The sequence below is a fragment of the Macaca fascicularis genome, chromosome 7, assembly GCF_037993035.2.
Source record: "Macaca fascicularis isolate 582-1 chromosome 7, T2T-MFA8v1.1".
NCBI lineage: Eukaryota > Metazoa > Chordata > Mammalia > Primates > Cercopithecidae > Macaca > Macaca fascicularis.
In genome coordinates this window covers 43,769,683-43,792,932 of record NC_088381.1, presented here as the reverse complement: position 1 = coordinate 43,792,932, position 23,250 = coordinate 43,769,683, and the positions used below count along the sequence as shown (strand labels likewise).

At 48.0% G+C, this 23,250-nt stretch overlaps 1 protein-coding gene across 6 annotated transcripts in view; it reads right to left on the bottom strand.

The window, feature by feature from the left end:
- The window catches only part of SMAD3 (SMAD family member 3), a 131,609-nt gene extending 112,251 nt beyond the window's left edge, over positions 1 to 19,358 (bottom strand). For all 6 annotated transcript variants that reach the window (XM_073996108.1, XM_073996111.1, XM_073996109.1 and 3 more), the window contains exon 1: positions 18,600 to 19,358. Coding sequence is in view for 2 of the 6 variants with exons in the window: in XM_045395621.3 (XP_045251556.1) it covers positions 18,600 to 18,805 (206 nt within the window). In the remaining 4 variants the exon portion in view is untranslated. The remainder of the gene's footprint in view (positions 1 to 18,599) is intronic.
- Between the last annotated feature and the right edge of the window lie 3,892 nt (positions 19,359 to 23,250).

The window sequence follows — 23,250 nt, the reverse complement described above, 5'->3', positions numbered from 1 at the left end:
TTTGTTAAGCAGCAGGTCTGAGGGACTGAAGCCAGCAGTAGATTCTAGTTTCTTATGGATAAGAGAGAGCTGATTGTTGGTTTCAAAATCTCTAACCAACCTGTGAACACGTTTCCCTTCCTTCCTGTATTTTTATGGCACTACAGTTGGAACCTAGTCGGTGCCTAGAAGCACAGAAAACCTGTGCTTCAGGCTAAATTTGAATTCCTCTTTGCCTGTAGACTGATTTCCCCTAGCCTGGGAATCGGATCTCAGGTGAGGTCTCATTTCACCCTGGGATGCTCCATGAGGGCAGAGCTATGTGTGACCATCCTCATCAGCAGCGCATTGCAGCTCCTGGACCATGTGTCTGATGGCACCACCACCAACAAAAGCAGCTCAGTAAATATGTGATGAATTAAACAACAATGATAATGCAATTAAATAGGTCACTAAGGAATGGTTCACCTCTGAAGGCACACCATCAGATGAAAACTTAAGATTTGTCCCCCAGGAAAATATATGCATTGAGAAAACAGCCAAAGACAAGAAGCCAAGGAGAGTTCAGAGGTCTATCATGAAAATCTGAGAATGGCCAGGCGTGGTGGCTCACACCTGTAATCCCAGTACTTTGGGAGGCCGAGGCAGGCGGATCACGAGGTCAGGAGATCGTGACCATCCTGGCTAACACAGTGAAACCCCATCTCTACTAAAAATAAAAATAAAAAATTAGCCGGGCATGGTGGCGGACGCCTGTAGTCCCAGCTACTCAGGAAGTTGAAGCAGGAGAATGGCATGAACCCAGGAGGCAGAGCTTGCAGTGAGCCAAGATCATGCCACTGCACTCCAGCCTGGGGGACAGGGCGAGACTCTGTCTCAAAAAAAAAAAAAAAAAAAGAAAAGAAAAGAAAAACTGAGAATGGTTACACAGATTCTTTCAGATTCCCCCTTTGAGCTTGTCATTTTGTAGAAGAGAAGGCCAACACCCAGGAAGTCAAGCTGATTTCCCCAAAGTCATAAAGCCTATCTCTACCAGCAAGAGTGGCCAAGAGGCCTCAACCTCACCCAGAATACAAGACGCTAAGATCACAGTTTCTTTGGCTCTCATTTTATTTGTTCACTTGCTGATTCAACACTTTTTAGAACCTGGGGGCTCCAGCAATCGTGAACATCAGAGTAGGCTGTGGGAGGAGAAATAAGAAGAAATGGCAAACATTCCATTTCAGATACTGTAGGGATGTTGAGGTACTGTCCAGAGAGCAGCTGGAGCTCAGGGGTCCCTAGCTCCGGAGAACTGCAGATCTGGAAGATACCCCACAATGAAAGCACATGAAACCCAGGGAGAGCAGAAGTAGTTTGAACTGCAATTCTGACTCAGCCCAGCTGGGTAGAATGATGTCCAGTATATGGTTTGATTTTCTCATCGTTGAAGTTAAAGCAGATAGCAAAAAATAAAAATAAAAAAACACAGTGGCCAAAAGATGACATTTAAAAAGATCCCTGGATCAAAGCCTTTTTGTGAGTACTGTTATTTCATCCTCCTCCTAACGGTAACCACTTCCCACATGAACCCCAGTAAGGCAACCGTGCAGCCCACAAGAGAGATAGAAATATGACCACACTTCCCTCTTATAAACAGGCGATGGTAAACATCTGAGACCACTGGTCCACAGCCGTGGTTAAACAAAGGGTTGGGGGCACCCTGGCATGGCCGTCAGGGCCTCCGTCTCCCCCACATGCTGACGTTCTCTGAGTAGTGAACTTGGACCATTAACTTCAGAACTGAGGCAAACAGAATCAGCCTCACACTGGGGCAACTTCGTCTGGTTTCATGCCCAGGCTCACCTGGCCACTGCTTCTGGAAACTAAAGAATTTTCCAGGAAAGTAGCTGTTGGTTCCAGGCCCATGCTCAAAGGCGCCTCTCTGTGCTCCATCAGGACAAGAGGGCAGGAAGACAACTTACATATTTACTGGAGTGCCCACCCCATGCCAACCCTCACCTCTTGGTTCAGTAGCGATAGATTCTTTTTTTAAACAATCAAAGCAAAAACTGCAACTCTTTTAATCAAGCAAGAAAAACAGAAAGACCTCAAAAAACTAATTAACTCTGAGATGTTCCCTGGGGTTCCAAGTTATCCCAGCTCCTACATCAATAGGAAAACAAAACATGAGGCCTTGGGACAGGCTCTGTTTTCTCTGAATTGGAATGAAAGGGCACTTACACACTTGAAGTTAGTTACTAGCTCTTTGCGACAGGACGACTCAAGGGTATTCCCTATCTGCAGAAAGTTCCATCCGAAGACGGCAAAACTTTATATAATTTGGCCAGGACTTTGTTTTTAACCACTAAACATTTATAGAATTTTTATGTCTTCACATATACATGCTTTCAGAGAAAGTTTCCAGCAGATTCAAAGCAAGAGAGATGCACAAAGATACTAAACATGCAATTAAACTGCATATGGTTTTGAAGCTAGAACACCGCAAGAACCTTTAGAAAATTTCCCCTGGGGGAGGAGATTCCCCTCAGTGCTGTGCCCTGCCCCCACTCCAAACCCTAGGGCAAGTTGTTATCATTTGTCAACAGGAAAATAAGACTGGTGGAGGGGTGGAGACAGAAATCGCAACTGGCTTGAAACCTGAAACAACGTGGCTTGCATCACAAAATGTGTGGCCCTGGGTATGGCACTCAGAGGCCCAGACAGTCCCCCCTCTGTGCTTCTCAGGTCCTTTTCTCTCCTTGGGCCTCAATTTAACACCTCTTCCAAAGCTACCAGACTGCCACAGTCTACTCGGGAGATGCTTCAAACACAGTTACAGCACCTTCTCCCCACCTTGACTACAAGCTCCATGAGGGCAGGCTTACCATCACATCCTCAGAAGTCAGCAAGATATAAGTGTTCAGGAGTCTCTTAGTGAAGAACACCAGCAACCAACAAATATTAGTAAGTTGGTGCCTAAGTAATGGCAGTTTTGCTATTATTTTCGATGGCAAAAACTGCCATTACTTTTGCACCAACCCAAATAAAATGTACTAAGCACCTACCTCCATACTAATTACCCTGATGAGTCAAAGGAATAGCCTGGGCCCTTGACCTCAAGAGGCTTCTGAGGGTCCATTATTTCTGTCATTGATTGCATGTGATACAATAATGACCAACAAGATACCAGGAGGCTCCTGGGAAAGGTTTTCTTCCTAAAGAGAGACCCCCAAGGAATAGGAGCCCTTTTCTGACCCTGGATGCAACTGTTCGTAGACGGCATATCTGTAACAGCTGTGACCACCTTTGGACCAACAGGAGACAAGCTTGAAGAGAAGATGGCCACGAAGAAAGATGTAAGGCTCCTGAGTCCTTTCTGATGTCTGAAACTTTCCTGCCTCTAGCCTTCTTAGGGGAGATAATAAGCCCTCTTATGATTAAAGCTGTTTGTTGGATTTCAAGTCGCTTTTGGCCAAAAGCATCCTGATACAGCGATGCTGGCCCGATACAGATTGTGGGATGGACTGGAGATGGAAGGGGCCAACCAGCTTACTGCAGCACACAGGCATGAAGGACTGAGGGCCTCAGCTCGGGAAGGGAGGCTGGCAAAGGTAAGGAGAGCTGCAACTCAGGAGACTCAAAAGCCGCTTCCAGGCTTACCCACAAGATGGCCTAGTCATCCCCGTGTCACCAGGGCTCAGTTCCCACGATGACTATCTGATGCACTGGAGCATAAGTAATGAATACTCTCTGTCCATGCCACCCCCACACATGCCTCCGTGTGTCTGTGGGGTAGCAAAAGGGGAAATGCATCTTGTTCTATTTATAAGACCCAGCTGAGCCACAAAGGCTAACGACAGGGGCACTGTAGTGTCAGCTGAAGTTCTCCAAACAGGTGCCAAGTTTGGTTTGAATTTATATTTCGCATTTCTCAGCCTGTAACCGTTCCTCTTTGTCACTCCAACTGCTCTCCTTGGAGCTCACCCGACAGGGCCTCACCCACAGCAATAGTCTGGTTGGAGTTGAGAGAACTCAAGTCCCTCTCCAGACTTCCAATAAATTATCTGGGGCAAGAGAAGGAAGATGAGTTTTGGATGATCGCGGAAACAAACCCTGAGAGCCCGAAGCAGGAGTGAAACAGCACAGCCCTTACATGTTCTCTGCAGAATTCCGTTGGCGGGGAGGGGTTATTCGGGGCCACGTGCTTGCTCCGCAGCGGCCCTGGCACATTCCATGCACTGACCACAATCAAAGAGAAAGAAAAGGCATGCTTACTGTTATTTTTAATTCCTTCCTCAAGGCCTTCCAAAATTCTTCAGCAGGATTATCCACTAAACTTTCACCACTCCCAGCCAATAGTCCCTTTGAAGCCCTCAGCTAAAGTGAAGCGCAGGGCAGGAAAAGTCAAGTCCCAGAAGTCTCTACTCTTGGCCATTAAATAACATCCAAGTTGCACTGGGCCTACTGGCATCTCCCGGGCTTCAAAGGTACAGGGCCTGATGATGGTGCTGACATAGCAGAGCCATGCGAATGCCCTGCCACCACCACCCCCACCTACTCCATACATACCTGACCTTGACCTCTATACCTCCTTTCCCTTCAGTAGTAGACATCAGCATAGCCAAATGTTCCCTAACACCTACTCCAGTTAATTAAGCTCTGGTACTCACTTTACCATGTTTTTAACGTCTCATCCAGTTTTAAAATATTATATTGCCAACTTGTTGCATGACCTTGGGCAAGTCCTTTCACTGAGAATAGCAGGACATAATTTGCACATTCCCTTCCACTTAAGCAACAGCACAGGAGCTGGCGGATCCAATTCTCCATCACCTTGGTCAGGTATCAAGACCAGAGGCAGGGTGACTATTACCCAGGTTTGCCTGGACAGTCCCGGTTTGTGGCCAAGGACTGTAATTAATAGTGGCCATAATTAATAATGCTGCCCCTTTTCACTTTTGGAAATGTCTTGGTTTGATAAATTATGTAGTCATCCTCGATTCTAGAAGGGGTAGAGCTTCAGCAGCAAATCCAGCTCCAGCCCTTAGCCTGAGACCTAAAGCAACTTACCTAAGTAATCTGAACCTTGTTTCTGTCATTTACCAAAAGGGAATAATGATAGCAAAGTCACGGCTTTTTGTATGAGGACAAGAATGGCCACCCTTTCTTGAGGGGCTATGGGGTAGAATGCAGATAACTAGGAACCAGAGACCTGAGTTGAGATTCCTGTTCTGCCACTGACTCCTCAATGCTTCAGCCTCCTCCTCTGTAAACATAAATAATCCATCTTTCCCAGAGTACTGTAGGTAAGTAAATAAGATCAAAGAGATCACCCACTCTGGCATACACTCAGCATGCAGTTGACACTCAGTCCATGCAGCACGTACCAGGATCATCCCACGTGAGTGGGCTTAGGTGATTTGCTAACAGTCAACACTGCTGACTCGACCATCTTCTGAGTCAAATGCTTGGACAAGGCCAAGAGTAACAGCTCACCTAAGCTTCTAGTACCAAGGCACCAGAGCATGTGTGCCCCGAGCTCATATTCCAATATAATTTTGTGCAATATTTATGATTGTCTCTAAAGTCTCTGTGGGAAATCTGGGTGTGAACTTGGAAGCCTTAACTCCCATCTCTGTCAGAAAGGGTTTTCAGCAGTATTAGCAAGTTCTACACCATAAAGAAATAATATGTGGGGGCCAGGCGTGGTGGCTTATGCCTATAATCCCAGCACTGTGGGAGGCCGACGCGGGCAGATCACCTGAGGTCGGGAGTTCGAGACCAGCCTGACCAACATGGAGAAACCCCATCTTTACTAAAAATACAAAATTAGCCGGGCATGGTGGTGAATGCCTGTAATCCCAGCTACCCGGGAGGCTGAGACAGGAGACTTGCCTGAATCCGGGAAGCGGAGGTTGCCATGAGCCACAGTCATGCCTTTGCACTCCAGCCTGGGCAACAAGAGCGAAACTCCATCTCAAAAAAAAAAAAAAAAAAAAAAAAAGAAAGAAAGAATATGAGACATTGCAAAACAATTCACAGCTTGCAAGAAGCTTTTAATCTAAAATAAATCTAATCCGATCTAAATACATAACTTTAATAACGTCCCTCCTGAGGGAGGTCATTGTTTTTCCCATTTTACTGATGAGAAAAAGGAGGTTCAAAGAAGTTAAACGACATGTCCACAGTCACCACTGCAGTAAGCTGGGGAGCAGGGATTTGAACCCACGGCACTCCGCAGCAACAGGCGGCCCCTGGTCTTGCCTTCAGTGACAGGTTTCTAGCAGTGTTTTCAAAAACAGCCCATGAACTAGAATCAGTCCTTGGACATGAAACTCAATCTTTTAAAAACCCAGCAACGTAAACCACCACCACCACCAAGTTGACCCTATAGAGGAGAGGTAAATCATACCCAATCTCTCAATGATAAAATGAACGAAGAATACTGATTTAAAGATGCTATTTTACTCTCTTATTAAGGAATATAATCTGTTTGTAATAAACTTACATCATGCTATGGATGTGCAGTACAGAATTTAGGTAGTTTCACTGATTGCAGTGTGGTGTGGAATTGGAAAGCCTAGCCTCGACGATCATCAACAAATTAAAAACACTGACCAGAGACAGTCCATATGAAGGCACTGTGTCAGGCACAGGGAAGACCCAGCAGACGCACTGGGGGGCCTGTGCTTGGGTAGACCAGGCATCTGCATGGAGCCCACTAACACCCCACTTAGTTTCCCAAGGAATCCATATCAAAAGGCTGACATGACTCACTGGCTAATTACCTGAACGCCTGGGCTCCCTGAGCCCTCCTGGCTGAACAACATGTCTTCTCTCCTGACAGTGAACAAAACACTGTTTTCAACCTGGTCCAGACATAGCCTAAAGCTGTTCACATGGTACTGTAAAGGATTATGACTCCGACCTGGATAACTCGGGCAGAAAACCTGCTGTTAACAGCCACTGGGTAAGAGGAGGAAATGAAATAAGAAACGATAGAATGGTGGCTTTCACCATGCCACTTCCCTGCTTTAAAATCTCCTGGACGCTTACAGAGCAAGGTCCAAACACAAAGTACCAAGTTTGACAAACCAAAGCCCTTGACAACATCCTTCTCCAGTTCCTCTCTGGCCACTCCCTCATCCACATTCTGGCCACCCTAAACTGTCTTGCCTTCCCTAGACAGCAGGCCCTTCCACATTCTGGTCTGTGATCTGTGCTGCCTCCCACCCCACTCCTACACTCCTATCCATCCGTCAAGGCCCCATTTGAGCATGCCTCCTCTGTGAAGCCTGCAGAAATAGATCTGCTCTTCCTCTGGGCTCCCAAACATTTCGTTTGACCTTCACTCTAGTGTCTCTTCCATGAACCCACCATAACTGTGCTTACTGGTGTCCCTTTTTGCCTCTGAGCAGTTCAGAGACACGATTTCATCTCTGTATCTCTGGTGCTTAATAAAGATTTCCAGCAAACAAATGCACATTCAGTGGTTCAGTTCTCTGCTCCACTTTTTGAATGAGCAGCTACAATATGTAGCACCTTCTCCCTCATCTACATTAAATTCATTCTGACCTGGGTTCAGGGTGAGGGAAATCAATTCCTGCGAACATCTCCAAAATCCTACCAATATAATGTTGCCACCTGGGCTGGGATTCAGTTGTGGCCACGCAACTGAGCGGATGGTGCAAAAATAAAAGAAAGAAAAGAAAAGGAAAAGAAAGGAGAGAAAAGAAAGAAAGAAAGAAAGAAAGAAAGGCCTGTCCCTACAAAGCAAGAATACATAGGATGGCCTACACACCACATGTAGTATTTAAAGACAGAAATCAAGGTAACAAACGATTACACAGCACGCTTTCTATCATCCTACCTCGACCAATACTTTAATAAGTCCAGGTTTGAGTTTAGGATTCCCTGACCCCTTGGTTTCACAATGGAATGTGGAAGCTCAGAGAGACCCAGCCCCAGATCTCAGCCCACCCCTAGCACCACCCATAACTTTGAGAGGCCTGGTGCACACCCACATTGAGTCCCCAGGTCACAAGTCCAAGCTCTAGCCAATTCCTTCATACCCCTGCACCCCTTGCCCAGCCACTGGGCCCGCGGGTACATGTGTTGTCCATGGCTAACACAGTCTGCCCTCAAGTAACAGACCTGCGGAAGAGACCTACCCAGGACTTGGAAACAGGCTCAAGACACTGGGGCAGAGAACTGCAGGGCCAGGCCTCTGAGCAGGATCTGGAAAAAGGAAGTGCTGGCTCTAGATGGGCCTGTCCCTTGGCCCTACAGTCTCCTTGCCCCAACAAGAGGAGCACAGCCAGGTGGAACGCCAAAGCATGACTCTTTAAACGTGAGCTCCCTCTTGCACGTATCTGAGGGCAGTCAAGGGTACAGCCACCACGTCTGGGTCATTTCAGAGCCATGAGTTTCTGGACCTGACCATTCTCACTCAACAGCCAAGCTAACCAGTAAGCTAGTACTTGAGGGAGAGCCGGAAGTGCCTTCCAACTTGGGCCTCAAAAAAACACCAGCAACAATAAACATCATGCACTTCCATGCACTTACGGGCAACTATCAGTGACAGGCGCGTGAGTCACTGCGTTTCTGCTTCAGGATCTTACCCATCCCCCACCCCAGGAGACCTGATTCATCAGTTTGTTTTTAGTACTATTATTTTTGGTCCACCAAACGAATTTTTAAAAATAATGATAGAGAAGGTGAGGGGGGAGGGCACAACCACCTAAGAATATGAATTGTTTCTCTTTCAATAGCCTGCCAAGCCTTACATCAACAAGTGGCATGTCTGTATGTTCTCCGTGTGTATTGAAGTAGATCCTTTTACTATATCAACTGAGACTCTCCAAAGGAGAATGCCCTGCGAGCAAGGGTGTTGGGGTGGGAAGGGGATCACCTATTGGAGTCGATGGACACCATCTGCCAAATTTCCCCTCTGAAAGGGAAAATGAGTGTTTACTGAGCACCTACTGTGTACTATGATGGATACTGGCAAAGTACTTGATACATCTTATCTCATTTGGGTTCATTTCTTTGTTTTTTTTTTGAGACGGAGTCTCACTCTGTTGCCCTGGCTAGAGTACAGTGGTACAATCTTGGCTCACTGCAACTTCCCGCTCCCAGATTCCAACAATTCTCTTGTCTTAGCCTCCTGAGTAGTGAAATTACAGTCACCCGCTACCACGCCCAACTAATTTTTGTAATTTTAGTAGAGACAAGGTTTCACCATATTGGTCAGGCTGGTCTCAAACTATTGACCTCAGGTGATCCAGCCACCTTGGCTTCCCAAAGTGCTGGGATTATAGGCATAAGCCACCGTGCCCGGCCACTTGGGTTGATTTCTATGAAGTAGGTAGTTTCATCCTCATTTTACAGATGCAGAAACTGGGGCTCAGTAAGTTGAAGCAAAGTACCCAAGGTCACCACATAGCTGATAACTGTCAGACTCAAACCCAGGTCCATCAGACTTGAGAGGCTTTGCTCTTTCTGCCTAACTGTGCTCTTCCTGTCCCCCCCGCTCCTGCTCCCCAGGTAATATGTGAAGAACCTGTTTGGGTAGAGACAGCCACACACAAAATGTAAAGGGGTGGCACACCAAACAGTAATTCACTCTGCCCTCCCATGGACTAGGAGAAATTAGACCCACCTTGAGTCTGACTTCAGTAAGAGTAAGAAAAAGTTTACAACCAGGAAGATTTGAAGCAAAAGGAAAAATCCAATTTCCATCACCAGTGCCTGCTTTCAGCCACTTGTAACTACTCAAAAAGTCCTTTCTGGATTCATTACTCCACATTTGGGCTTAGCCCAGAGGTGATTTTTTAAGGAAAAAATGCCTTTTGGCATTTTTGAGCTGTGACAGCGTAAAAACAGACCTTTAAAAAACACACACCCAAAAAGCATCACTATTTTCAAAAGTCCAGTTGAAAAGAAAAAAAAAAAATTGGTGACATCTCAGAGCTACAACTTGGCTTGGCAGTTTGTGATGCAACACTTAGCCACAAAAGGGACCAGATTTATAATCTGTAGGTTTCAAAGGCAAAGTCATACACAGTGTTTCTTAAACAAACTGGAGTCTTAACCCAGCTCTACTAAAAATACAAAAATTAGCCGGGCGTGGTGGCGGGCGCCTGTAGTCCCAGCTACTCAGGAGGCTGAGGCAGGAGAAATGCTTGAACCTGGAACTGCAGTGAGCTAAGATCGTGCCACTGAACTCAAGCCTGGGCGACAGAGCGAGACTGTCAAAAAAAAAAAAAAAAAAAGCAAGCAAGCAAGAAACAAACAATACAATACTGGAGTCCTAAATACCCGCAAAGCACTCAAGAGAAAAACTTGCCAGATGTAAGCTGGGAGAGCCATGTGATACTGAAAAAGAACTATTTAGGTGGAAACTCACTTTTCATTTCCTAGTTGGGGTTTAAACTTGCAACATCCACGCTGCCTAACAAAAGGCTCATGCTTACGCAATCAAGTGCAGCCTTTCTTTATATAGATGCTTGCAAATAAATAAAGGAAGCTTCCTGGGTAAACTTTGACATATGAGCAAACATTTTCCACAGGTATCCTCTATAATGCCTACCTCTTACATTTAACCATTTTTAGGCATCTGTGGTCATTAGTTTAAGTAAACTTCCTGTTCTTAGAATAGTCAAAAATAGCAACAAAAGAAGAAAAACTGTTCACTGCATTTCAAGAGGCACAGCCTCCACGTCTTCATCCTAGCATTATTTTTACATTCCTTTGTAGTTAAATTTCACTGATTCAGACTCACAGAGTAAGGAAGAGGAAAGGAAGAGGGAGGGAAATCACCAAAATTAAAGGCTGAATTACAATTTTATTATTCCACTTATGTAAATTAGTTGACACCAGGCTGACAGAGTCTTGGAACATTGATAATCAAAGATCTGTCATTCACTGATGAACTAGATGCGTGCAAATGGGAGCTTCTAAAATGTTTGTATGTGGCCAGGCGCAGTGGCTCACGCCTGGAATCCCAGCACTTTCGGAGGCCGAAGCGGGCAGATCACTCGAGGCCAGGAGTTGGAGACCAGCCTGGCCAACATGGCGAAACTGGTCTCTAATGAAAATAGAAAATTAGCCGGGTATGGTGGCACATGCCTGTAATCCCAGCTACTCAGAAGGATGAGGCAGGAGAATCACTTGAACCTGGGAGACGGAGGTTGCAGTGAGGCAAGACTGCGCCATTGCACTTCAGCCTGGGCAACAAGAGCAAAACTCCATCTCAAAAAATAAAATAAAATAAAATAAAATGCTTGTAGGAATACAATTCCAAGTTAGAAAGGCCCTCCAATAGAGCTTATCTAGCCTATTTTCCAGTTAAGAACATTTGAGGCCCAAAGAAGTAAGGTAACTTGTCCCAGGTCACACAGCTAATCAGAAACAGAGCCATGTCTAGAACCTACCCAGGTCTGCTGACTCCTACCTCCAAAATAATCCCCAAACCCTTGTTTATTAGTAATTTTTCTTTGACAGCATTTATGGGGCAAAAAGGCCTGCTAAACAAACTTTCGCCTAGTCCAGAATTAGCCAAACTTCTTAATTAATAGCCTTCTACTGTGTTTTCATTTTAAACTGAGTCTCTGTCAAAACATTCTACAGCAGTTGCCACTGTGGCAGGGTGCTGTTTATAGGAAGGGCTTAGATAACCAACAGTGGATAGTATGACTCGTGCTATAGATTTGTTTATTTCTCCAACTGTTAATTAAGTCGAAACAAAGGATAATGTTATACAGAGAGAGAGAGAGAGAGATCCTTGTCAAGTCAATAAACTGCAGAGCTTGGAGGACTCGGTTTGTTTGGCACCAAAAAACAGTATTTACAAATTAGCTAAAGAGTGAACACATACAGCATTCTTACAACTCCAAAGAGCCTGTGTTTCACAGCCAGTGGACTAGAAGCTACAGGAGGCGCCAGGGACAGTATCTGCCTTATTCACTATTTTGTCCCCATTACCTGGCACAGAAATCAGCACCTGGTAGGAGCATTAAAGGCAGGCATAAAAAGGAACTGGACACGTTCTCTTGGAATGGCCTCTGTTCTAAAACTTAGAATAGAGTAAAATTAGAAACCAAAACTTCTGTAGCATGAACTTAGGATGGCAACTTCCCACTGTTTCCAGGAACCATTGTGCTTGAAGATGGGAAGACTGAAGGTTCCATAGCTCAGGGACTTGTCAGAGGCCAACAGAAGGTCCTACCCCTCCTTAGGGAGGAGCTAGTCCCATCCAACACTGCACCAGCCATTCACGTGTGCACATGGCTGGTGAATCTCCCATCCCCTGTATATTCAGCAGGCTGCCATCACGAGCAGCCTTCTTGGGCAGTCCTCTTGCCAGCCAACCAACTCTATGAGATGTGGATTTGGGGGAGGGAATGGAGTCTTCCTTTAGTTTTGCTTTTGTTTTAATCAGTCAACATGTTAAAGGAGAAAAGGGCAAAAGTCAATTAGGACTATTGATGAGACTTGCTGATTAAGAAAGCTGCATTCCAACCTTAGAGAACTTAATTGCAATTACAGGAAGCTGAAGAAGAGGTGGACGAAGGTGGGAGAATAAGGTTAACGGGAATGAAAGCTGATTTCAATTTAAAGCAAGCCCTGCTTGGTCCTATTTATTTCATTGAGGAGCTCATGCAGAATAATGGCTGTACTGTGCATCAAATGGCATTAAAATCTCCTAATAAATTAACAAGTAAAAATTAATGGTCGCTCAGTTCACTAAATTGTGTTAATTTTATTTCCATTATAATAATACAGCAATCACATGTCTACATTATTAAACCAATATTTATTTTTTAACTCATTTAACTGGATTCCTGATGTGATAAGCCTGAAACAAATTCTATCAATTTAATCAACTTCTTGCATTTCTCATCAGAATTAAATGCGACGGTATTCATAGACTTTTTTCTGTTATTAAAATTGTAATTTAAAACTTTGCCCTTGCAAAGACTTTTTTAAAAACACACCACTAAAAGCGCCGATGTTCATTCAGAAACTCGGGTATCTAGGATTTATTCTCAGCAACTGTTAACTAGAGAAACAAGAAGCTAGATCACACTGAAGCTCTGAATTTCAACGCAACCATCTGCAAGTTGTCCACTTTTTATTTATTTATTTATTTGTTTATTTATTTTGAGACGGAGTCTCGCTCTGTCACCCAGGCTGGAGTACAATGGTGCAACCTCCACCTGCCAGGTTCAGGTGATTCTCCTGCCTCAGCCTCCTGAGTAGCTGGGACTTACAGGCGCCCGCCACCATGGCCGGCTAATTTTTTTGTATTTTTAGTAGAGATGGGGTTTCACCATGTTAGCCAGAATGGTCGTGATCTCCTGACCTTGTGATCCGCCTGCCTCAGCCTCCTAAAGTGCTGGGATTACAGGCGTGAGCCACCGTGCCCGGCCAAGTTGTCCACTTTTTATTAACACTCCCTGTCATATTCTGAGCTGATATATCTGAAGTCCCTGTTCCCACCAAGGAAACCTGAATTTCAGGTTTGCAGTACCAAATTACTTTTTACTTCAAAGAGAAAATGGTTTACAGTGGAGTAAAATATGGCACCCAAGTCACTGGCCATTCAGTGCCAGTTACAAGGTAACATATTTATAGCAGCACACAGTTTAGTAAAAGACAGAGGATAAAGATGTCCTCATTCTTGTAGGGAACTATCCCCATGTACCAAAAAGTTCCCAACATCATACTGCAGTCCAAAAACCTTCACTTGGATAACTCTTGTCCCCTTCTTAGTTTTCCACCTCTCATGGGTTCTCCTCCTGTCTATACCTCCTCTCACAGAATTAACTGTGTTTCCATATTGCTGGTACTTAGTACATTCCTCAGCCGCAGCTCATGCTACACCTTTGAGCAAGTCTGTCTCCCGCTCTAGACAGGGAGCTCTTGGAGTACAGGGACCCTTCTGGGGTCATTGTAGTACATGCTCAATCAAGGACTGAATAATTCAATAATGAATGAATGATGCAGAACGAAGGCTAAACGTAACATACCTGTCAAGTTCTCTGGTTCACAAAACACTTCCACAGGACTTATCTCATCCTGACTTTACAGGTGCAGACATAAAAGCTGTGAAACTTAAGTGGATTCCCAAATCCTTGCAGGTAGTAGAACGGTAGGTACAGGACCTGAATCTTGTGTTTTTTTCCCAGAGAAAACAGATGCCTGTCATTATTTTATTTTCGAACATAGTGACTGCTACAATATTTAAAAGGCACATCAACGCCCGGCCCCATCAAAAATCATCCATACTAGATCTCATATTTCTACTGGTAACTGGGAATGAGAAAGAGATAGCAGTTAGGTACTCAAATAATGCCCTATTAATGTTTCCCTTACTGATGTGTAAGCTCCTCACAGGCAGGGAACTTTTCAAACGTGTCTCTATATCCTCCTCTGGTACCTAAAAAACTGACTCAGACATGGGAGGGGGTCCAATAAATATCAATAAATCAACACAATCCAGCCCTGTAACATTTGACTGGCAATTCTCAACAGAGGGGCTGTCTGCAAACATTCCACTCCCAGGTGCAAGCAGCATGTTCCAAGGTTCTAAATGTTCCCAGGGAACATCAAGTGGCTCCTAGGTTCAGCTGCAGCTGAGTCAGTTCCCTCATCAGCTACCTATTGTCCTGCAGGCACCTCCTCTTCTCAGGCCCTACGTGGAGCTCCCCTAATCAAAGTTAACAAGAGCAAAGAGACAAGGGACTACCTCCCTAGCAGCTGGAAGGGGGCTTGCTTCCAATGGGCCACATGGTGCTCTAAGCTGCAGCCGAGAAGAGGGAGGCCTCTACAGCCTTGGTAATAGGTCTATCCCCAGAAATCTGGAAAAAGAATGTTAAAGATTAGGATCTTTTTCCCTTCTCAAAGTGAGAGTACCCTGGCAAAATTCAAGGAGATAATAAGAGGAGGCAACAGTAAAAGATCAGATTCGGTGGGGCGTGGTGGCTCACACCTGTAATCCCAGCACTTTGGGAGGCCAAGGTGGGCAGATCACAAGGTCAGGAGTTCAAGACCAGGCTGACCAACATGGTGAAACCCCATCTCTACTAAAAATACAAAAATTAGCTGGACGTGGTGGCAGGCGCCTGTAATCCCAGCTACTCAGGAGGCTGAGGCACGAGAATCGCTTGAACCGGGAGGCAGAGGTTGCAGTAAGCTAAGATCAGGCCACTGCACTCCAGCCTGGGCAACAGGGCAAGAATCTGCTTCCGAAACAAAAAGATCAGATTCACAGGGAGGGAGCAGATGCGGTGTGTCAGATCTAGCGTTTGCTTCAATCCTCCAATTTTCCACTGGACTGGGTGCTCTGACACATGAAAGCCCAAATTCCCTTCCGAACAAGCAATGCTTTAAGCTTGGTCTAGCTCCCAACAACAAGGCCAAGGCATGGATTCCCTGGTGGAAGCACAAGCTACCAGTGTCTACCAGAAAACTAAGTTTTAAGTGTGCCGAGCTTCTTATTCCTCATATAACGCTCACACACCAACTCTCATTCAGTGGCAAATGCTTTGATTCCATTCTTATACACTGGCAAGGAAGATACCTGCAGCTTTACTCAGGTACTCAAGCAGGTGAGGCATGAGAGGCTGTTACAAAACTTGTGTAAATTCTGTCAATCCTGCCAGACCTCAGAGTATCCTGACAGCCCCTTTGTTGGTGTATCTAAATGAAGCTCTTACCACTTCCTCGGCACCAATCTCTTTTACCTTCTTGATGTCGGTAAGTGTGTATCACTCCAGCTCCCCTGATAATTGAAACAAATTAGAGCTGGTGTCACAGAGAAGCAAGCCTGTGGTCTGGAAGTCCCCAGTATACAGCTCTAATTGCCAAATATTGCTGTTGCAGCTCGTGATTATATATTAGCCAAAACACACTTGGCTTAATCTCCTTAGACTGAGGGCTCCTTAAACCCCAGAGTCCAGATCTTGCAGAGTGTTTTTAAGCATCCAGTGACCAACCCCCCACACACAGGGGGAATGACTAAGTTAAACGCTTTCCTTTCTCTACTTTCCAAACTAAAAGGCAGTTGTGGTGAAAGCAGACAATTTGACAAGCAACACTGCAATCTATGGGGCTTAGCAGACACATCGATATCACCAGCATAAGGCCAAACCAGCCACCTCCCCAAGACGTGGCCTTTAGTTTTCTGCCCACGACCAAAACAGCAGCAGCTGTTGCCAAGGGACACAAGGTGACCCAGAGGCGTGGGCACAAAATCCAAGGATGAAAATCCATTTTGTCTGGATCCACCCAAGCAACTGGGTTTCCCTAACTGAAAAAAAAGATGAAAAAAAAAAAAATCTGCTTTTGCATTCAGTCCTATCCAGGCAGGCAGAAGATGCCTCAGTCCTAACAAAGTCACGAGAAGGCCACAGGGCAGGTTGGCTTGAACCCTCAGAATCATCCAAAGCGTTCACATGTCTTAGGCTTCCAAAGTCTCAGCAGGACTTTGGAAGAGGAAAAGGCAGGCCAAAGGTATGGCCCCACAGAGGACAAACTCCTACCAAGGCAAGGGAAAGCAGGGCCTCTCTGCCAAGCGATCACCAGCCCAAAGATTAAAGAAGCAACCGCACATACAAACATCCACAGGGCCCTCCCCAAGCTAACACAGTTTTAGCATTCAGCAAAGAATGTATTCAGGATCTTCAAAGTATAAAGCAGCATGGGTCAGCAGAAAGAGCACATTCTGTCAGAATCCCACGTCTACAACTCAAGCCTTTTCACCTCTCTCTTTTAAAGTTTCCTCTGCTTTAAAAACGTGATAATGTTAAGCCTAACAACCTTATCTACTTTCCAGGGCTGGTTGCTTGCTTGCTTGCTTTCTATCTTGTTTTGAGGACCTCAGAAAACCATGTGAAAGTGCTTTGTAAACCGTGAAACACTTTTCACAGCTGCCTGTTTTATAATTGATACCATTTTTTTTCCTGTTTCAATGCATAAAGCACTTGTCTTCAATGCACCCAGGCAGATAAGAGGAAGGTAGGTTTGACAGACCCCTCCCCAGACAGAGAAGTAGCATATTCACCCACTCTACCCTCTCCACCCCCACCGAAGGAATACAGAAGAATTAAGAACCAGAGCTGGAACCAAATCCCAGGTCTCTCTGACCATCACATCACACCACCTCCTCTGAAGTCAATTCTGGCTCCCGATCACACGGCCAGGGACTTCCCCAGACAGCACACCGCCTTCCCTCCCCCTTTATTGACTGGATCCACCCAGTCAAAAAAAAAAAAAAAATTTAAGTCTGCACTCCCACCATATGTGGCATTTATTTCCAGGGGAGGCCTGCCCTGGGTTCCCGTGGACAGATGTTGCTTTGTGCCTGCCTGACTCGCCTGGCAGCCCTTGTACAACTGCCCCAAGCAGGTGGCCAAGGATGGAGTCCACCCTGGCCCAGGGGCAGGGATGACAATCCCTTTTTTGGCTTACAGTCCCTGGTGCTTTCTACTCATTCCTCTGCAGCCTGGGACCCCCAAAACAGCCAGCCCCCAACACACACACTCTCTCCCTCGGTTCAGAATCAAAGGAGGCTGAGAGGTAGAGACAGGAAGTCAAGGTATCCCCACCCCCAATTCCCAGCCAGGCACAGCTAAGCTAAGGAAGGCCCTGGGGGAGTGGAGAGAAGTCACTGACCCTTTCTATCAGCCATCTGTGGGCTCCCGCCCGACCTAGCTAGCGCGCAACAGGAAGGATAAAGGAGATGCAGACAGATGGCAGCGCGCTTTGGGAAGGAGGGCTCTACAGGAATGCGAGGGCCGATGCGAGGCCCACTTTGGGGTGTGTTTTGTTATCTGCCCGGTTCCAGCCCGCCCCTCTCCCTCATTCTGCACGGACTCAAAATCTCTTGGACCAAAAGGAGGGCAAAAGAGTCGGGATGGGGAGTGGGAGGTGGGGGAGAAGACCCTATTTTCTGCCACTTGTCTCTCCCATTTGGAAGTCAGAGCATTGCACTGCAACCAAAGTGCGTGCGTGCTCAGGGGGCGGGAGACTGGCACAACCGAGTCTAAAAATACTCGATAAAAATGCTAATCCCGAAGGCAAAGAAAGAACGAAGAAGGAATCTGTCAATCACGAGGCTCCCGCTCCTCACCCACAGCCCCAGCTGTACGGACCGCATTCCTGTAGAGGAAAGTGGGGAGACCGGACTGAAGAAAAGAAACGCAAAGACACCACCACCTCCACCAGCGCGGGCCGCGGGGGCGGGAGGCGGCGGCGGCGGAGGAGGGGCTCCGGCCCGCGGAGCCGAACAAAGCGGGCCTCAACTTCCAGCCCCAGCTCCCCAGGGTGGGGGCGGCCGAGTCCCGCAACAACCCGCTCTCCCCTCCCGGAGGTGGAAAGGGAATGTGAGGTCTGGAAGCCAGAGTGCCGTGTGGAAGCCTCGGGCTCTGATCTTTGCAAATGCAGAGATGGTTTTGTTTGGGGTCCCCCCACCCCCTTCCTGCCCGCGCTCTAGCTCCCACTCTCACACACACGCACCCACACAGTCTCACTCCCTCTCTCTCCCTCTTCCCATCTTCAACCCCAATGGGTCGGCCCCGCAGTGCCAGGGGGCCGGGTCGGCGTGTCCCCGGGTCCCCCGGGCGGGCCCCCACCTGGGGATGGTGATGCACTTGGTGTTGGCGTTCTGCGTGGTGATGGCCTTCTCCAGCTCGTCCAGCTGCCCCGTCTTCTTGAGTTTCTTGACCAGGCTCTTGACCGCCTTCTCGCACCATTTCTCCTCCTGCCCGTTCTGCTCACCCTTCTTCCAGCCCAGCAGGCGCTTCACGATCGGGGGAGTGAAAGGCAGGATGGACGACATGGCTGGGGAGGGCGCGCGGGCGGCGAGGAGCGCCCCCGGCGGGGCTGGGCTCGACGGAACGCCGGGGGCGCAGAGGGGAGCTCGGCCGGGGCCTGCCGCGGTCGCCCAAACTTCGCCTCAACTCTCGGCGAAGTTGCTGGGGCGCCGGGCCGGGCCGCGGCGCTGCAGCCTGCGGGGCTCGGCGCGCGGCCCTGCGCCCGGAGCGGCTCCCACGGCGAAGAGAAGGGCGGCCGGGCGGGCGGACGGCAGCGGTGCCGGGTTGGGAAGGCCCCGAACGCGGGGCGGAGGCGGCGGCCGCGAGACTCCAAGTGGCAGCAGAAGTTTGGGTTTCCGCACGGGGTAGCTGTTTGGGTGCCGCCTCCGGGAAGGAAAGTCCAACCCCCGGCCAAACTTCGCTCGCCTTGCTAGCTTTGATGCGCAGATCCCTCCGCCTCTGCTGCCTCGCCGCCTCGCCACCCTCCTCCTCCCGGCTCGCCGCTAGCTCGCTCGCTGGCTGGGCCGGCCCGGGGCGTGCGCCGCGCTCCCGCTCCCGCCCGCTCCCAGTCTGTGTTTCATGCAAATCCGCGTGCAGCCTCCTTTCCAAGCGCTGTCACCGCCCCCTCGCCGCCGGGGCTCTCCGCCTCCTCCCCTGCGCCCCGCCACCTCCTCCCGCGGGCGCCCTGCCCGCCCCCTGCTCCGGGGAGGGCGGCCGGCCGGCTGGCCGGCCGGCCACCACCCCGTGCCCAGCACGCCCACGTGGGCAACGCGGGCGGCGGCAGTCCTGGCTGGAGCGCGCGGGACCCCGCGCGGCCCCGACCTGAAGTCGGGCGGGCGCGGGGAGGAAGTCCTGGGAAACGCGCGGCGAGAGGGGCCTCGGGCGGGAGGGCTGAGCGCGGCCCGAGGCGTCCGCTCTCGGAGTCCACACTTGTGCGGCTCGGTTGGAGTTGCGGGCCGGAGAGGGTTGGACTCGCAGCAAGTAAGCGCCGTCCGGACGGGAGTGAACCCTGGAGAGGACCCGAGCCCGAGAGGGGGCGCGCGGAAGGCCCGGGCCCAGGAAGTTGGGGCCCGCACTTGGCCTCGCGCTGGCTGATCCCCGTCAAGGCTCTTGGCCGGCGCCCGCGCCCGCGCCCGCGCCCCTGGGCTGTTTTTATTCTCTCGTTGGTGAGATCACACCGGCCGAGAGCCTTGGGAAAGTGTGCGGAGGAGGGTGTGGGGGGGGGAGAAGTGGGTCCTCAGAAATGGAGAGCTGGGGACACCAGTGACAACCTGGACAATGGCTGGAGCCAGGGATCCTTTGAGCCTTCTGAACTGAGTGCCCGGCAGAAAATGAGCCTCAAGGACATCTGTTGAGTTCTTGAAGGAATGAATGGAGGTGCTTTCGAATTTATCTTTGGAAGAAATTTACATAACACGGTGTTGCTGGATCTCCTGATAGAGAAAGATCGGAAATTTGATAATTCCCAGTAAATGGAAGAGTTTTGTTTCCAGAGCAATGAACTCACAAAAAAGTGGGGCAAGACGAGTATTCGGAGAGTTTGTGTATTCAAAAAAAGCAAAACAACAACAAACCAACTGGCACATTGGGGAGCTCCGGGGCTTTTCACCCCACCAAAAGAATTCAGGGGCGTCTGGCCGCAGGGCCCTCGGCGGCTTTAAGGAGCTACTCCAGGCCCCTTGGCCTTTCTCTTGCTGCTGCCTCCCGCAGTTGACTAGCCGGTGTCTAAGCCCTTTGTTTGTTTTTAACAGCAGGAATCCCCCACCCCCCACCCCCGCTTTGTTTAAAAAAAAAAAAAAAAAGTTATCTGCAAACCCTCAAGTGGGTGGGGAGTTACAAAGCCCTGTGAGGTGTGGCGGAATCCACAAAGTCAGCCCAGAAGCGGCAGGGGCCCTTGCTTTGCCCCAGAGAATCGCCTCCCACAAGCCAGTCCGCAGCTGCTGCTGCAGAAGGGCGTTGTGCTCCTCACCTTCTCTCTTCCTAAATACCCGCCTGAAAAGGAGAATCCCTGAAACCCAACTGAGGCTTGTCAACCTGACTTCCGTTGCTTGCTGGTCCTCCTGTTAATGCGCTGCCGCTGTGGTCTTAGGTTTCACTCTCTTCTTCCCGTCCCTCAAGAGACAAGGATGACACAATCCTCATTTATTAATTGCTTTCTTCCAGGTAGCCCGCCTGCCTCTGATTCAATCTTAACAATGGTTGGTGAGGTAGATGTTCCTATGCCTCACGTTTACGGAGGCACAGAGAGATTATATTACTTACTCAGGGTTCCAAGTGGCAGAGCTGGAATTTGAACCCAATACTTTGTTGACGCCTCAGTCTTCGATCTCGACACTGCACCCAGCTGCCTGGGTCACGGAAGGCAAAGAAGACATCATTGATCGAGCTCTTTGCAAAACAGTTCTCTACACAAGCACACTATTGTAACACTGCAAGGACTATTTGCTCACCTGTAAAATGGGGCTAGAGGTAGCTTCCCTCGCAATCTCCTAGGGTGGCTGTGAGAAGCTCATGTGAAAAGGTTTGCATTGTTAATGCCATGAAAAGTGGTGGAGGGAGGTCAGATAAGTTTAACATACATTGACGGAGCAGGTCTATGTTGCAGCCCTCCTACTCAGTTCCTGAACTTACAAAATAAAAGACGAAGGTCTTCAAGGGATTCACAGCCTAGAGAAGCATCAAAGAGTGGGGATGAGGATGATGTGACTGAGTGGGCAAAGATGGACAGGGACCTTGCAGTCATCATCGTCCAGTAAAATGTTAATCTTAACCTGAACAAGTCCAACCATTGAGAGGTAGCCAGAGAAAGTAAAAGGGGCTCAGTATCCGTCAGTGACTGGCCTGGCTTCCAATGCTGGCTTTCTCTTCTTCCCCTCGCGGAGCGTCTGTTCTCTCTGCTGTAAGAATGGAGTAAATGATTCTCACTGTGCAGAGTGGTGGATCCAGAAAGAGCATTGTAACTGTCCTCCTCTAGTTCAAGTCCTTTATGTTACACAGAGAGCAATGTCTGATAAAGGAAGGCAATTTGCACTGTGGAGGAAGAGCCTCAGAGAGATTTGAGGATTACATGTAGTGGAAGGACCTGACAGGTACTTCACCCTCTAAAATCATGGCATTGGAAGGGGCCCTCATTCAAGCCCTCTCATCTTCCTGAGGGGAAGAAATCACCAGGCAGCCAGCTAGTGAGTGCGGCAGAACCACGCTTCCCTGCGCTTCCCCTGCTGGCATCTGTGTGACAGGAACAGCTGTGCATGCAGAAAAATAGTGCTGGACCCACCTGCAAGTCTAAGAAGTGCCATTTCTAGGCTAGTTATTTCTCCTCAGGCCTGTTTCTCCAAGAGAGGTCCCTCCACTGGGGCACTAAGTCCAGTTTCAGAAAGCTCTGAGGAGGGCTGAGGAACTGATTCTTCTCAGTGCTGAGAAGACCCCACATGTTCTGTTGATCTTGACTTTGGGCAGTGAATGGGTGGGCCACTCTTGATGGATAAAACTCTGTTCTGGCACCTGGTCTCTTGAGGCCCACCCAGGCCTGCTTTTGCAGAGGTTGTTCTTGGGAGGGAAACGTTAGCCCGGTTAGTTTTTCATCATGGTTAAGTGCAAAGTTCAAGAGAGGTGGGATGGAAACGGAAACAGCGGCTCTGTTTCCCTGGGAATAGTCCATCCTATGAACAGTTCACCTCATGAGGTGGGTTTTCTTGTATTTTGAGTGGTTTTCACATATTTGGAGTGACTCCCAGGTGGGCCACTTCAAATACACGAAAGAAACAAACACCTGACCTCAATTCTGATTATTTTCCCATTAGCTAAAGGGTATTTAATCAACAAGTAGTGAATCTAGAAAAAGCATATAAAATCATCTTCATCTTACACAGACAGAAAGTGATGTCTGTAAAGGAAGGTGATTTGCATTGTGAAGATTAGTAGCCAAATCAGGACTAGAACTTTCATCAGAGTGCCCTCGCCTAAGGGAGAGCCTCTGTCTACAGTCAGATCTCTATCTATAGCTCTTTGTAATACCTTACACGTGTGAGCTCTTCTGTGGCACCAGAATGACCTGGGTTAAACTTCTACCTCTTCCACTTCCGGCTGTGTGACTCTGGGCACGTTCCGTAACTCTGTGTGTGTCAGTTTTCTCATCCGTAAAATGTGATAATTACAACACCTTCTTAGGATTGCTGTATGGAATCAGATTAAATCACTCATATAGGAAGCTTGGCACAAGCACATAGTAGGTTCTCAATATACATGGATGTGATTCATGCATACCATAACGTGCTATGCGAAAGTGAGAAGCAATGAATTCCATGTACACAAAACAAATGCATAGAACTTAAACATAGTTCCAAGAGAAAATCGTAAGACACAGAGGGAAATGAATAGCATAATGCTACTATGTAAAACAAATTACATATACACAAAATAATTACATATATTTTGAAAGAAGTTATACAAATAAAAAGATACACATTGA